This window comes from Neophocaena asiaeorientalis, unplaced genomic scaffold (genome assembly GCF_003031525.2).
Source record: "Neophocaena asiaeorientalis asiaeorientalis breed wild unplaced genomic scaffold, Neophocaena_asiaeorientalis_V1.1 scaffold96, whole genome shotgun sequence".
Classification (NCBI taxonomy): Eukaryota; Metazoa; Chordata; class Mammalia; order Artiodactyla; family Phocoenidae; genus Neophocaena; species Neophocaena asiaeorientalis.
The window spans coordinates 5,967,275-5,984,077 of NW_020175831.1; the positions used below are offsets into that span (position 1 = coordinate 5,967,275).

General features: G+C 42.9%; 1 protein-coding gene across 1 annotated transcript in view; it reads right to left on the reverse strand.

The window, feature by feature from the left end:
* Positions 1-541: 541 nt before the first annotated feature.
* Positions 542-16,803, reverse strand: part of TTN (titin) — a 276,735-nt gene continuing 260,473 nt past the window's right edge. The window contains exons 299-313 of the mRNA XM_024732830.1: positions 16,470-16,769; positions 15,691-15,993; positions 14,832-15,134; positions 14,146-14,730; positions 13,712-14,017; positions 13,297-13,596; positions 12,087-12,662; positions 11,531-11,836; positions 10,572-11,165; positions 4,791-10,450; positions 4,506-4,662; positions 3,084-3,763; positions 2,834-2,987; positions 1,996-2,298; positions 542-1,858 (exon numbers count right to left, since the gene is read on the reverse strand). Coding sequence (XP_024588598.1) covers positions 1,560-1,858; positions 1,996-2,298; positions 2,834-2,987; positions 3,084-3,763; positions 4,506-4,662; positions 4,791-10,450; positions 10,572-11,165; positions 11,531-11,836; positions 12,087-12,662; positions 13,297-13,596; positions 13,712-14,017; positions 14,146-14,730; positions 14,832-15,134; positions 15,691-15,993; positions 16,470-16,769 — 10,826 coding nt within the window. The 3' untranslated portion in view covers positions 542-1,559. The remainder of the gene's footprint in view (positions 1,859-1,995; positions 2,299-2,833; positions 2,988-3,083; positions 3,764-4,505; positions 4,663-4,790; positions 10,451-10,571; positions 11,166-11,530; positions 11,837-12,086; positions 12,663-13,296; positions 13,597-13,711; positions 14,018-14,145; positions 14,731-14,831; positions 15,135-15,690; positions 15,994-16,469; positions 16,770-16,803) is intronic.

Genomic DNA, 16,803 nt, shown 5'->3' on the forward strand with positions numbered 1-16,803 from the left:
GAAGTTGTTTTGAAAAGCCTAGTAGGACTATACCATTTAAAACGAGTTCTGTAGCTTTGAGGACTTTGATTTGTTCTGTCTCAGTTTGGAGCTGCAATAGCCAGTAATGGATTCAGTTGCACAATTGATCACTTTCCCTGAAATTGTCATATTCTTTTCTATACTCCTTGAGGGACAGGGTCTATTTCATCTTGCTCATCTTTGCGTTGCTGTCTGGCACAAAATATTGTGAATTGTAATGTTCAATATCTTTGGATTTAATGAATCAGCTCCCATAAAAATATTTTTCTTGATAATAAGCTTAGAAGATTTGATCTATTATTTTGGGGGATTTTTGTTAACTTTTGGGGGTAACTTTATCCATGAGAATCATATCTATGCTTTTAAAAAATTGTGGAATGCATTCAACATGGTAATTTAAATATTTGCTGTGAAGAACTTGAGTTGCTTCTTCTTATCTATGATCATTTCTGTGATTTGCAAAGGCACATACCTCCCCAACCGCAGAATTTTACAGAAAACAACCAATCACAAATTTTGAGGTGCAGATAGCTTGCTTTATTTTGTTGTTACTATCTCAAGGAGGTCCAACAATTATAACTAACAATTGAATTTAAACCTGCATGAAAAGAACTACATCAAATTGATATTTTGGGCAGTTAGTAATATTTTGTTGTTTTTAATTTAACGACAGCTTTATTTTGTTGTTGTTGTTCTTTATTTTTTGCTGTGGCTCATTGCTTAGTTGCCCCGGTTTCTCTGGTGTAATTTAAATTTAGAGCTACCACACGAAGGCGTTGGCTGCACCCCGGGACCTCCAAGAGTTGGCACTGCTCTGGCATAGGAACGCATGAACAGCTTGGTTAAATGAGGGGATGGCCAGGTGATGTTGCTTTTCCAAGCTACCCAGGCACTCTCTATGGTCAGAGACAGTGTGAAATGAGCGAACAAAGTGTTGGCCGTTGCACTTTGCTCTGGTAATATTTAAGTCATGATCATTTTGAGTGTGACATCATCAGAGAAAATGTAAGACGTTCAAGTGTTGCTTACAGGAGGGTAAATGCAAACATCACCAATGCCTTACATTTCTGATTCAGTAAGTATCGGTGCACATATCAGGTGACGTGCACAGCATCATGTCGGTGGATAGGACGTCTTCAATGGGGAATTTCTCGACCCATTGAGGCATACTTAGACATCAACATTATGTTGAGGCACAAAGATTGATTCAGTGTTGAGCAGGGTATTCGTTCCATAAGAAACTTTCTCCTACCAACAGTTAGTTTCAACAGTTACATTGTAAAATGTCATAAAATAAATGGTACAAAACTTTATAACCGTTAATTCGGCTATATACAGTATGTACATGTCACTAGAAAATGTATAATCTTCTTAGGTCAACAATTAAGAAAAGATTGAAATGCATATTTTTGAACTTCGACTCATTTAGGTTGATACAAAACTACATTTTTTTTAAGTATTTACAGATCAGAAAGATTAGTCTATGTGAATCGTTCAGGAAAGGTTCAGAATGTCTGAATATGAGAGCACAGGCCCTCTTAAATGGATCGAATATTTATATTCACAGTAGCAGAATCAGATCCAAATTCATTCTCTAAGCTCAGGGTATAAAGTCCACCATCTTGTTTCTGTACATCCATGATGATCAGAGTTGTCAGGTCATCTGTGTTTTCAGTGTGGAATCTCCCTTGCTGTTCTTGATTCTGAATTTTTCTTCCACCATGGGACCATGTTATTTCCGGGGTAGGCTCACCCGTAAAAGCGCAGGCTACTGTTAAAACTTTGCCCTCGTCAATGCTGATGTCAGAGGGAAGAGCTTCAATTTTAGGTGGAATTCCTTTATGGAACAACAACAAGAAAAAAGTTTCAGGATCACTGAAAATATAACAATTTGCTTTCTACTGAATTGTATGTACTAAGGACTCTACCATGCTACTAGGCTTGTCTACCTCTACCAGTAATTTGATTGCTCACCTCTTAGGCCTGCTTTAAGCATCCTACTAGTTGAGCTTTCCAGTTGTGTCATACTAGATTTTCCCATAAAACTGCTGGAACTCATTTCTACAAAAGACTCTTGCATGGAGGACATGCTTTGGGCAGACATGCTTGCAAATTTCATTTCGGTCATGCTGCTAGCACTGCTGCTGCTGAAGCTGCTGAAGGAGGCCTCCTGCTTAGAGGCAGACATTTGGACTGACTGAGATGAGAAGCTTCCTTGCAAGCTCGTGTCACCACTTGTCCTCAATACTACCTCTCTGGGAGGTTCTTCAACTAGAGCTGTGGAGCATAGCAGATACACAGTGAACACCAATGACATCTGGTTAATTGGTGACATCTGACACTGACTTACAGAAATGGAACACTTAGACACACACACAGAAATGCAACCCAAACAATTTGCTGTGGAAGCACAAGCAAATACATACATACAGTTGTCAAGAGCTAGCTCAGTGTCTCCCAGAAACGAATCCTTATATTTCTATCATTACATTACATGCAGGTGCTAGAATCACTAGGAGAAAAATGATTAGTCATACAGAAAATAATTTTTATATTGTGCATTCTGAAAATACATGTAATAGGACAGTTGGTAGCTTTGCTTTGAAAGTTAACTTATCCATGTTCCTGTCTCGCTGTAAAGAAACGCTGACCGTTAAGAATGAATTCACACAGGAGGCCTGTGTCTCTTACACATGGAACTTAATGAGGCTCCAGAGAGTTTGCTGGGCTCAGAAGACAAAAGCAAAAAACAAACAAAAAAACTCAGATAATGGCCTTAAGCAAGTAAGGAAAATGGTAAAGATATACTTACGAAGGACCATTAAGGAAGCAGTAGCTGAACACTGACCATGGAAATTTTTGGCCTTAATTGTGTATTTCCCACTGTCACTTACTGAGGCCTTTCGGATTTCAAGGGAATATACATTTCTGGAGCGACTTACGCTGACATTTGAAGAAACAGAAATCTAAAAAGAAGAGAAAAAAAGGGTTTCTTTGAGCTCTTCAGGCGTAGATGGAGTATTTAAAGCTTTCTTCAGTAATATATTCATAACTCAACTTACTGGCAGGTTGTTTTTAAACCATTCGATTTCAGGCGATGGCTCACCACTGATTTCACAAGAAAAGAGAACATTTTGTCCTTCGTTAACATTTTGAGATCTGGGCTGGGAGATGAAGGCTGGAGCATCTGAGAGTTCTTTGCTCAGGGTCAGATCATACTGACACTTGACGATTCCTTGGCTGGTTTTGCCAATGCAGGTGAGGATCCCTTCATCTTTGTGACCAGCCTGCTTGATGGTCAGTGTCTGGTCACTGCCTGAGACGCCATATCTGTACTCCTCGGAGTTACTGAGCTCTACCCCATTCAATACCCATTTCACATCAGTGGCACCAGCAATGTTGGCTTTTAAAGTCACTTTCTGACCATCAGGTATACTCATCTGAGTAGAATATGCTTTAATCTCGGCATGAGTTCTGATTTCTTCTGATGCCTGTGATGTTTTAGTGATTTCCTCATGGACAATGGATTTTTCCAGGGAGGTCGCTTCTGATTTCTTGACTTTTTCGGAAATCAGAACTGTTGAAGCTTCCTCCTCGAGGGCCAGCTTCTCTGGAGATTTCACCTCTGACATCTTGATTAGGGCTTTTTTGGAAATTTCCTCTTGGACAGCTGCCTTCTTCTGGGATGTACTTTTGGAGGTCTTTTGTGTCGATACTTTCTGTATCTCAGTGTCTTTTACAGCTGAAAAAGAAAGCTCTATAAGGCAAACTGAATTGGAAAGAGGCCCCACCCTCTTCTCTTGTGGATTCTGTAAGTGAATAATATACGAAGAAAAAATATTAACTTAACGCATGCAGTGTAGGTAATACCTAACTCTTTCTCAGTCCCAATCTTGGAGACTGGTCATGCATGACTTTGGTGATCAGTGTAATGATTATTTAAACTCAACTAAACAGAAGAATGATTTTTATGACTTAAGGGGAAAAAAAGTTTTGAAAAGAATAGTTGAAGGATTTAGGAGATGGGTGGATTTAGGAGATTTTGAGTAATTAAAACAATTGAATTATGTTTTAGAAGACTGAGATGAAAGCAAACTAATTTTAATTGGGAAAACCGATACAGTTCTTTCATTAACTTTCCACTGCTTTGGAAAATTAGCAAGAGTGAAGCTTTAGGGAAGAAGTGCCATTTTGTATAATCACCTGACTTTATTCTTAAATGTTCCTGGGAGCAGGAATCTTACATAATCTCTATGGAATCTTATATAACACCACATACAATTAGACACTTAATAAATATAAAAGTATATGCTAACTTCAAATATGTGTATTTGTACATTTGTGTACAAATGGTATTCTGTAACTTGGTAAAACAGTTTTATTTTAATACTTGTGTGTGTGTGTGTGTATAAGGAATAGTGTTTAGAAATGTTTCCTTCATATTGTTTTCTGAAAATGATTGGTAAGAATAAAAGCCAACCTACCTTTTATTGTTAATTTGCAGCTAGAGGACACAGATCCAGCTGAATTTGTTATTGTACAAGTATAAAGTCCACCGTCAGAAGTATCAGTGTTACGAATTTCTAGGAAGAATCCTCCTTTGTCTTCAGAGAGTTTATATTTACCTCCTTGTGTTATGGCCTGTAGAATGCATGTGATTTGAGTTTTAAAAAATGATTTAATTTTAAACTTTCTTTGGGAGATGGGGAAGAGGGAAGAGGTTAGTTTTTTTAGAAGGTAAGTTTAAGGATCATTTAAAAACTGGTTACCTTTCCATCCTTTGTCCAGATGACAGTTGGCTGGGGTTCTCCAGTAGCTTTAACTGCAAATTTAGTGACACTGTCTGAAGAAATAGTTGTATCCTGCAGCCCAGTAACAATTACTGGTTTTGTGGAAACTGGTTCAGGAGCTTTTGGTTCAGTTTTCTTGGTTTCTGTTGGCTCAGCAGTTTTCGGAGCCGCTTTCTTGGTTTGTGTTGACTCAGCAGTTTTCTGAGCTGCTTTCTTGGTTTCTGATATGCTTGAAACTTCCTCATGGATATTCTTAAAGGCTTGTCCCACAAATTGGAAGTTAGTTTTGGAAGTTCCACCTTCACCAGAAATCTCACAAATGTATTCTCCACAATCAGATTCAGTGAGGTTATGGATTTTGAGCTCATAGGTACCATCTGCCGAATAATGAAACTGGAAATGCCCATTTTCCTTCAGTTTCTTACCATCTTTATACCAGGCGACCTCTTTTGCACACAATACAGTACTTTCGACCACACAGGTCAGCTTTGCTATATCTTTAGAAGCTTCTGCTTTCAAGGACTGAATTATCTTGGGTGGGGCAGTGACTGGCAGCTGCTGAACCTTTTCTGTTGGTGTGGGTTTTATCTCTGTGGGTGATACAGCTTTTGGGTGAGAAGTCACCGGTTCTGGGGATTTCACTTGTTTTGGAGACGTGACTCCTTCTGGGGATTTTACCCGAGGCTCTGGGGATTTGACTTTCGGTGGTGATGTCAGAGCCTTTTCAGTAACCCTGGCCTTTTGAATGGTCAGAGTAAACTGTGCCTCTTGCTTCCCTTCGCTGTTCTCTACCACCACGCTGTAGTTGCCCTCATCCGAAGCCTGGACTGAAGAGATCTCAAAGGTCGATTTGTACTTTGCGGTGGTCACTTGGTGGCGGGCGGAAGTGCTTATGACTTGTCCCCTACGCAGCCATGTCACAGTCGGTACCGGCTCACCATCTGTATCGCAAGAAAACCTTGCAGAGTCGCCTTCATACACCGTTACGGACCTCGGCTTCGTGAGAATTCTTGCTGCCAAAGTCGTCTTGATCTTCCTGTGTGTGGATTTTTCTTCCAGCGACTTTTCTTCGACTGCAGCACTTTTCATTTCTGCAGATGCGTGGTGTTCATATGATGAGAGACTTTCCCTTGTCTCTGTCATCTGTGATTTCATTTCCCTGACGGAAGAGGAAGCTTCCATCTCAGATGTTTTCTTAAATGATGAAACCGCATATGCCTCTGTTCTCGTCAGCTCAGGGAAAACGGATCGGGGCACCTCTTCGTCTCTGCGCTGGGAAGCATAGGTGGTGTAATCCCCTCCCGTGACGTCCAAGGTTGCATAGTCAGAAGCCTCACCTTTGTAGTTGGTGCACACGGCACGGTATGTTCCACCGTCATCAATATGACAGTCCAGAATTTCCAGGGTCAGAACCCCACTGGTGTTGGTGTAATGAATCTTACTGCTCTCTTGGAGTTCTACACCGTTGTGGTACCATTTGACCTCGGCAGTTGGCTTAGACTGAACATTTAAGATAAAACGTGTATTTTGGCCGCACGGTACCCTGTGGGAGCGCATCCTCAGTGTGATTCGAGGCACGTGGTCCAGCGTAAAAGGCTGCTGACTCAAAACCTCATACTTCCTTTCTGATGTCTTCTGAGTTTTTAAAGCAGCTTTCATGGACTCGTACCTGGAAAAGATATCAAATCTTGCCGACCTCTCAAATCTTGACAGTGAACGCTCACTAGACACAGGACTGGGGGAACGTGGGCGAGTCCTCTCTGGGGTAGGAGACCTTCTTTCTACGTCATCTTCATCTTCATATTCCTCAGCTGGCTGTGGCCGCGGCCGGATCAGCTCGGACACCGGCCTCATCAACTCGATGTAGGTCGGAGACAGGGAGCGCCGGCGTCTCAGCAGCCTGGACACCGAGGAGGAAGTGTCTCTCTGAGCGTGTTTGGAGATCTCATATTCTTCCTCAATTTCCGTTATTTCAGTCACTTCTCTCTGGCGTCTTGATTTCCTTCTAGATTTTTCTTCCTTCGCCATGTGGTCCAGCTCGCTTTTGTATTCCGAGAGGCGCTGGGTGGTGGTGACTGGACGCAGCAGCTCTTGGTCCTCTCTCTCGGCCATGATCCTCTGCCGCTGCCTGGGCTGCCTGTGCCAGGTGCGGGCGTGCCGCTCCCGCAGCTCTGCGTAACTCGTGCTCGTCTCCGCCTTCGTTGGGATGTGATACGTTGAGTATCTGAAGTCTTTTCTTGCTTCCTCCACCTTGACGTGAGCTTGTGGGGAAGGGTAACGCAGACTCGAAAGCTCAAAACGTGGTGGGCTCCGGCTTGGGGGTGAGGCTGAAAAACCCAGTTCCAGCTCTTCTTCAAGACGCAGCCTCTCTTCCTCTGTTCTCTTCATTGCCAGGTAGTCGTCAATGGGCAGGAGTAATTCTTCATCCGAGATGTCACCGAGAGAACGTCTCCTGGGTCTGTAATAAAAGTAATAATCAGGAGAAGGTGTACGCCGGCGGGCTGGTCTCACCATTTCAAGGTCATCTTGGGACAGTTTGGGAATCCTCCACTTGGGTCTGTATTGATCGGTGATGCGTGGAAGAGGCATCACGTAGAACTGTTCCCATCTTGAAAGGCGGATGCGCTTGGGTCTTTTCTGTACAACTCTGTCCATCTTCCCAGGCATTTCAAATTGATCGCGTATCTTTTTGTACCATTTCATGTCAGACATGGGCACGAACTGCTTAATGTGTTGGTCTTCTTCTATGGCAGCCGGTTTGTACTTGCGTGGCTCTGGTACTTCGTAAGGCATGCGGAGTTTTCTCTCCTCCTTCTTTTCTTCTGTCTCAAGTCGGTATTCCCCTTTTACAGTCTTGGTGCTGACGGCTGGTTTGTAAAGGGTGGCAGCTTCTCTCAGTGCCTCCTGGGCGACCTGTGTCAGTGGCACAGTCTCAGTTCCGGAAAGAATTTCAGCCATTCTCAGCGTCTTGTCAATTTGCCTCTGTACGTGTCGCTCGCGCTCCTCCTTAGTCTTGAACACCTGTTTGACGTACCTCAGGCGTTCCACTTGTAGGTGGGCCTGGCAGCTGGTGGATCCAGCAGTGTTTGTGGCTGTGACTCTGTAGTAACCCGTGTCTTCAGGCAAAGTATCCCTGATATGAAGAGCGTAATAATCCAAGCCTTCGTGGATAATTTCAATGTTGGGCCCGAGGGACAGTGGCTGACCGTCTTTCTCCCATTTTAATGTTGGCGGGGGGATGCCAGACACCCTGATCTCAAAGCAGACACTTTGGCCTTCTTGGCATTCTGCGTTTGCCAGTAGCCGTTTGAACATGGGTCTTAGGGTCGTACCTGTTGGAGGTGGGTGTGGGGTCACAGTCAGCTTTGCTTTGCAGCTGTCTTCACCGTATTTGTTTCTTGCAACGACAGTGTATTCGGCAGCATCATCCGTAGTTACACTGTTGATTGTTAATTGGTAAAGACCCTTGTCGGACTCAAATGTGTACTTCCTATCATCATCACCTGGTTTGATTTTCTGACCTGATTTATACCATGTAACTCGAGGCTCTGGGTGGACAGTTATAGTTACTCCAAACCGGACATTTTCACCCACATAAACTGTCCTGTTATAGAGAGGCAGCGTGAATTCTGGTGGCCTTTCCAGGAGTCTCATGGTATCTGTTCTGCGCTTAAGTTTCTTTATGGTTCTACGGCAGTAATAGTCGTAAACTTCTCTCACACCTTTAACAAACAGCTCTGCGTAAGAACTGTCTTCCCCGTAGTCGTTGACTACTTTGCATCTGTAGGTACCGTCATCGAATTTGGTAATGTCTTTGACATACATGGTGGCCACTCCATCGTCATAGGTGATTTCATATTTCTCACTGTTCTCCAGCTGTCTGACACCAAAGTACCAAGTCACGTGGGTAGACTGATCGTAATTTTCAACTTTGCATACGTATTTGACATATCCTCCTTCTTCAACGACTGCATGCATTATCTGTCCGGAAACTGGGCCGATTTCAATGGATGCCACTTTAACTTTAGCAATGCTCACTCCCTTCTGAGATCGAATTGCACCACCACAGGAGATCCTGGCTGCAGACACAACCAAGTTGAGGTCTTTCTTGATCAGGGTGTGGTAGTAACGTCGGTGTTTCAATGTCCTGATCACTTTAGTACTGACTCTTTCTATCTTCTGCTTCAGCCATGGGTGCTGGAGAGCCTCAGATGCTGTCATGCGAGATTTTCTCTCTTTCACTAACAGCCGGTCAACAAAGTCCATGGCTTCAGTGCTGATCTCTTGGAATGCTTCTTCATCAAAGGTATATTCAGCATTCATGATGTTCTCAATTACCTGTTGGTTAGTTTCAGCCAGGAATGGATTGATACCACTCAACAGCACATACACGAGTGTTCCGAGTGACCACATGTCTGTGGCTGTGCTGACAACATCATGCTGGTGGACTTCAGGTGCGTAGTATTCAGGGGCAGTGAACAGAAGCCTAAAGTTGTCCCCTGGCTTCAGCTGATGGGCCTGACCGAATTCTATGATTTTAATGGTGGAGCTCCTTCTTGTTTGGTAAATGATATTTTCTGGTCTAATGTCAAAGTGTCCAATATTATGACTGTGTAAGAACTCAAGTGCTTCACAGACCTGGCGAACATAGCTTACAATTTCTCTCTCATTAAGTTCAAAAGCACTTGTGTTAATGCGTTCAAATATGTCAAGTCCTGATATGAACTCAAAGATCATAACTAATTCTTCCATGCTTTCAAATGATTCATGGAGGTATAGGATATTTCGGTGCCTAGCGATGTTTAGAATGGAAATTTCTTTCTTTACCAAAACCTGATCAGTCCCTTTGACTTTAACAAATTTGGCCATGTATGTCTTCTTTGAGGATGTTTCAACACAACGGTGGACAATTCCAAACTGACCACGCCCAAGATCTTCAGCAATCATATATTTCTCATAGAGTTCCTTGGTTGAAGAGTGAGATGCTTTGGTCATAGAAACTTCCCTGGTTTCATCAACCTCTTCATCATAGTTCATAGCTCTGGTCTTATCTTCTTTGGTTATGGTTGGTTCTGAAGCCTCAGAAGGCTTGCTTAGGCCAAATTTATTTTCTGCTATTATACGGAACTGGTAACTTGTTTTTCCAAATAAGTTGATCACGGTATAGTGTGTTTCTCGGGCCTGTCCTACGCGGATCCATCTTTCTGCAGTGGTCGCACATTTTTCAACAATGTAGTTGGTGATTTTGCTGCCACCATCAGAAGCTGGCTCAGTCCATGTTAAGTTGACAGAATCTCGTGAAACGTCACTAACTTTGACTCCTCTGGGTGGGTCGGGAACATCGGCCACATCCAGTTCAACTGTCTTCTGATCAATTCCAAACCTGTTTTTAGCACAGACCACATAGAAACCAGCATCTTTTCTCTCCACTCCATTGAGGAAAACAAGTGACGTGAAAGATCTTGTGACAATAACTTGGTAGTGGCCATTGTTGTTGATGAGATCTTGCCCTTTCTGCCAGGTGATCACTGGGTCTGGTTTGCCACTGAATGGGATCTTGATGCTGATTACCTCACCTCGGAGAGCGTGGACTGCTCCCATGCCTTCAAGATTTTTAGGCAAGTGTATCTTGGCTGGAACTGTATCAGAATAAAAGAAGGAAGAATATAATTTAGCAATACCCAACACTATTTAAGAGCACCCCCCCCCCAATTAATATGTAATCTAGCACCAAAATGGTGTTTGCTGATTTGTTTTTACCTTCTACTTCCAAGGAGGCAGTGCCAGACACAGACCCTCCTTGGTTGGTAGCTCTGACTTGGTAAACTGTGGCATCATCATCTGTGACGCTTGCAATGATGAGCTGGTGGTAGCCACCCTTAAACTCTTGAATCCTGTACTTTAATCCATCTGCGATGATTTCTTTGCCTTGTCTGTACCATTTCACAATTGGTTTTGGATGACCAGTCACTTTGCAGACCAAAGTAGCATTGCTCTGATATCTGACATTTAGATTTCTCAGTTCCTCTTTAAAGTGTGGTGCCTGAATTGGGACATCAGATTTGGGAATGACAGGTTCTGATATTTCACTCCATTCGCTTTCCCCACCTAGGTTTTCACATTTCACACGGAACTCATATTCAAGACCTTCAATAAGGTTTTGCACTGAAAAGACGGTTTCTCGAATTTCATCTGTTGTCACAGCAATCCACTTGTTCTGCTTCTTCTCACGCTTCTCCAGGTAGTAATTTCTAATCTTTGCACCTCCATCACTGGCAGGTGGCTTCCAGGCCACAACACAAGAATCTTTTGTGACAGCAGCAATAGTTGGTTTGCCAGGAGCACCTGGCTTTTCTGTTTAAAACAAAAAGCATTTGACTCATGGGGTGAAACAAACAGCTTTATGAAGAGCTTATTTTATAAAAAATAAAATGTTATGAACCCAAAGTTCTATTAAGAATAACTAATCCAGAAAAATGAAATTGGTTACTTTATGCTGAGAAACTTACTGAAACACAAAGTTCCTTTTTAGAGAAGAAGGGGATAGGGTGTACATGTGCCCTTTTAGATAAGCAAAAATTCAATTTAAGTGAGATAAAAGGCACTTGTACTTTCGCTGAATCTTTGCTATCTCCTTTCAAAAGTTATTTCTGTTTAAAAAAAAAGTTTTACATACAGATGGAATTTTGCCATAGGGAGACTGTAGAGGTTGTACTCACCAAATGGACTCTTAATGATCACAACTGAGGAGACTTCTAGAGGGTCACTGATGCCAAACGTGTTCTGAGCCGAAACCCGGAAGTAATACCCAGCATTTTCCGTGAGGTTCACAATTCTACAGGTTGTCACTGAGATGGCTGAAGACACCAACTGCCATTCAACCCCTTCCTTGGCCTCACGTTTCTCTACCACATAATTGGTGATCCAGGAGCCTCCGTCATCTGCAGGTGGTTTCCAGCTGATCACCACAGAGTTCTTCAATAGAGCTTCAATCACAATTGGTCCTGTAGGTTTGTCTGGTTTATCTGTTGGGAGAAAATACAATTGGAGTGGTTTCTGTAGTGTGTCTCCCAGGATATTTTTCTTTTTTCTTTAAAAACAACAACAAGGGCTTCCCTGGTGGCGCAGTGGTTGAGAGTCCGCCTGCCGATGCAGGGGACACGGGTTCGTGCCCCGGTGCGGGAGGATCCCACATGCCGCGGAGCGGTTGGGCCCGTGAAAAAAAAAAAAAAACAACAACAAAAAAAACCCCCACTGAGAATGAAAATAAAATACCTTGTATTTCCACATCAAGGATGGCATCCACCGTTCCAAGAACATTGCTGAGCTGAACTTTGTATTTCCCAGCGTGAGTCTTACGTTGGATATTCTTCATGACGAGATGAGTATACTGCTCAGTGTTTTCAATAGCAATGTTTTCTGAGTTTTGCAAAAGTTTCTGGCCATGGAACCAAGTGATGGCAGGTACTGGACGGCCAATGTATGTAACGTGAAGTCGAAGCGTTGACCCCACAGCACCGTAATACTTCTCTTTCAGTGGGTAACCAGGATGGAATTGTGGCGTTGCTTGCAGGAGAAGCTTACTACTGGATTCTACTTCTCCAACCTCATTGGTAGCTATGCAGGTATAAACGCCTTCATCTTCTTGTTCCTCGGTCATTACTGTTAGAGTATGTGTGCGTCCATCTGAAGACATTTTGTACTTGCGGCTTTGTATCAGCTCCTCACCAAATCGGTACCATTTAATGTCTGGTAGAGGCCTTCCAACGATCTGGCATGAGAGTTGAGCAGCTTCACCCAGTTTGGTGGTGACATCCTTCATTTCTTGGCGTACTCCTGGGGCCTCTCCAGCTGAAGGGTATGAGAGATAACATTAATGCATTATTGTTACTACTGAATCTATAATCCTCTGTCCTTGTATATCAGGAATGAATTCATCCTATTGACTAATACTTTATTAGACACCATTATTTACATATGAGTCTAATTCTTAACAAGGCTTCACAGTGACTGGAGGATCATCTGGAAAGTAGAGATTCAATGAGCACATCATCATATTATTATGTAGGGTGACTTTTTATGATCGGGAGGCATTAACAATGTATAGGGTTTTGGGGGAATATTAGTTCTCTATAAATCTGTAGATTTGCCCTTACTTAGGTTCACTGAAGCGGGGTACATTTGTTGACCCTTCAAGTCTTACTAGGAGTATTAAAAAAAAACACCATTGTATTCAAGGGAGAAATTGCTTTAGGAATCAGTTCACTGCACCTAACAGTTCACTGCTGAGGTTATGTGCTTGGAATGACTTCCTCTAGAAGCATCACCTGTTCCCTGTGTGTGCATATGCCAGAGTGAGTGATTTCTTTCCAAACACTTGCTCTCCAGTAAAGCTTTCTGGAGATCTGCTTAGTCCAGAGGAAGAATTAGCCTTAACATGTTGCTCAGTTTGTAAACCATAAGCAGAGAACTAATGGCTACTTACATGTTAGTTTCGTCTTTACAGACATAGCGGTTCTTCGAGGTCTGCTCAGCCCTGTCTCATTCTCAGCGAAAACCCTGAATTCATACTCTGTAGCTTCCAGCAAACCCCCTATTGTGAATTGCCTGTCCTTGATGCGGTCCTTACTGCTCTTCTTCCAGGCATTGTCTCCAGATTGTCTATATTCAACCCAGTATCCAAGGATTTCTTTGCCACCATCGCATTCAGGTTTCTCCCATTGTAGAGTGACGCTGTCTTTGGATATTGAAAGAATCTCGAGTTCTCCAGGTTGGCTTGGCTTATCTGAAATATTTGAAAACAGTTGAAAAGGAAATCAGCTTTCCTGCTGAAATAAAAGAAAAACAGCAAAGGTGGTTTGCCTCTCTGATTCTAACCCCTTTGGAAACTCTTTCCTTACCAAATGGATCTTTGCAAACAACTGGTTCAGAAGCAGGGCTGGTCTCACTTAGACCAACGTCATTCTGTGCGATGATGCGGAACTGATATTCCGCGTCAGGAACAAGCCCGGTGATGGTGTACATTGTGGTGGTGATCTGAGTCTTGTTGTGTCTGACCCACTTGTCAGTTGATGTCTCCTTGCGTTCAATGTAGTAGCCTGTGACCCGAGAACCACCATCGTCTCTGGGCCGGGACCAGGAGAGGCTGACAGAACTCTTGGTCACATCTAGTACTTCTGGGGGATTGCTTGGAGGCTCGGGAGGGTCTAGGAATGTAAGTGGAAAACACATGTGTTAGAATGCAGTCCCAACTCTAGTAAGCTGGTGGCTTTCCTTTCGAAACAAAAGAGCACTGAGAGGATTTTTACAGTGTTATGGTTGGAAGAGCACTTACTCAGTGGTGTTTTTGGTATGACTGGTTCCTCAGATTTCAAGGGTTTGCTTATTCCAAACTGGTTTTCTGCTGAAACACGGAAATGGTACTCCACATTTTCTTTGAGGCCTTTTACGACCAGAGATGTACCTCGGACTCTGGAGTCGATGGTGTACCAGGCGGCTTTAGGCACTTCTCGTCTCTCGAGGATGTAGCCTAAGATGTCAGCACCACCATCATCGGCAGGGGGTCTCCAACTGACCCTTACAGAGCGAGCTTGTATGTCGTCATATTCAAGTGGTCCTTCTGGAGTGTTGGGACTTCCTATCACCCTGACCTTGATGTAGACAGCCTTCTTGCCACATTTGTTTTCCAGAACCAGGTCGTAAGTGCCAGAATCATCCCTGTCTGCTTCTTTGATTACAAGCTCAGTGTGAGTTTCAGAGGTTGCAATCATGGCACGCTTACTAATATCTTGGCCTTCCTTGGTCCATTTACATATTGGGAATGGTTTTCCTTTGATTGGTATGGTAAGTCTGATGACCCCACCTTGTCTTACACAGATACCTTCCTGGTATCTTTCATCAAGTTCATAGTCAGGATATTCTGGGAAGAAAGGTAGGGTTACAATTAGCATTTTGGGAGGCGGGTGTAGGAAATAAGTCTTAAGGCAATTACAGCAGAAAGTGAATGATCATATGTCTTACCAAGCATTTCCGTGACTTTGACTGTTCCTGGTACCTCAGCGGGCTCCCCAGGTCCACCAGCGTTACAAGCTAGGACACGGAATCTGTATTCAGCGCCCTGAGGTAGGTGTGTGAGAGTATACTCCCGAATCTTGGTTGGGGTGGTGTTGCATTTGGTCCATTCGTATTGATCAACTTTTTGCATTTCGATCAAGTAGCCTGTGACTTTAGATCCTCCTTCGTCTTCTGGAACACTCCAGGCCAGGGAGACTGATGTCCTTGTTGTATCAGTAACTCTTGGGTTTTGTGGCTTTCCTGGAGGAGCTGGAAATAAGAATAAGACAACAACATACTTGTTAAAGTTTCTGCAAAGTTGAAAATCAAATGCACCACCTAACAATTTCAGTGAGTTGTGGAAACATGGACTATAACAGTAGAATATTTTTCATTTTGTAAATGTTTAATTCATTTTAATCAGTTAACATTACTTAAAGCTCTTGGTTTTTCCTTGTCTTATTTGTGCTTTGTTTATAATCACTAATACTATCTTACATTTACCATCAGTTTTTAAAGTGCTTCCAGAAATATTAACTTGCTTTACAATTTTAACTGTGATATAGGGTGTGTATTGTGAGTTCCATTTTAAAGCGGGAGAAATAGACTCAAGAGAAGAATATAAAAAGTTATTTGCCCAAAGTTGCCTGGGGTTGGAGTGGGGAGGGGATTGATGACAGAGGACACAACTTTTTGAGCTGTTGGAAATATTCTATATTTTGATTGTGGTGGTGGTTATACAAAACTTATAGAATTCCGTATTTCAGAAGGGTGACTGTTACCACATTAAATTATACCTCAATAAACTTATACAAAAGGTATTTACCAATTGGATCCATGGCAATGGTGGGTTTGGAAGGACGGCTTGGTTTTCCAGTTCCTCTCGCGTTAATGGCTGTGACACGGTGTTCATATTCTAAGCCTTCAGTAAGGCCAGTGGAGCGGTACCGTGTCATCGTCACTGGTACTTTATTTACACGGACCCATCGATCTGCTCTCACTTCTTTGCGCTCCACGATGTATCCAGTCACTTGGGAGCCACCGTCATCTTCTGGTGGGTACCAAGTAAGTGTCATGCCCTCACGTGAGACATCAAATATCTGTAATGTTTCTGGAGGTCCAGGAATATCTGCAGCAAGACAGAGGTAAACACAACATGGCACCATGAATAAATTGAAGACTCATACATTTGTATAAGTGTGTCTTGCATATACCATCTTAAAATGGTACATATAAGACTCTTGCAACTGTTTTTCTCGTGTTTTCATTTTTGTACTTTTCTTGCTGTTCCTCATTTTCTTCCATTTTATAAACATTTATTAAGCATGTATTCTGTATTGTTTCTCACTGTAACAGCCAGTCCTCCCTCCCCCCTTTCCTTCCATCCATCCTTCCCTAACTCCCTCCTCTCTTTCTCCCATTAAAAAAAACCCCAACCATGTTGAAAACTTCCAAGAAAAGGAGATTTAGAAACCTTGGAAAGACCCTGGGATTAACTTTGTGACCTATTTTTACTTACATAAGGGTATATTAAGAATAAATTCCCTCTTGTTAATATTTAGAATCAGAGGTGGGGAGAGTCGGGGGCGGGCGTCCAGGACTTACTGATGCGGCTGCGACATTCTATGACCTCAGATTGCAAGTACGAGCCGATCCCGAAGCGGTTTGTCGCAGCGATACGGAACACATACTCGTTTCCTTCAGTGAGCCTGGTAAACTTAAATGTTGGTCTAGTCACTGATTCAGACACTGGCAGCCACCCTGGACGGTGGGCATCACGTTGTTCTACCACGTAGCCACTCAGTGGAGCACCACCATCCAGTTCAGGCGGTCCCCAGGAAATGGTCACCGAAGTAGCATCAATTTCTTCAATCTTGACAGGCCCAGTTGGTGGACCAGGCTTGTCTATGAAAAAAAAAAAAAAAAAAAAAAAAAACCC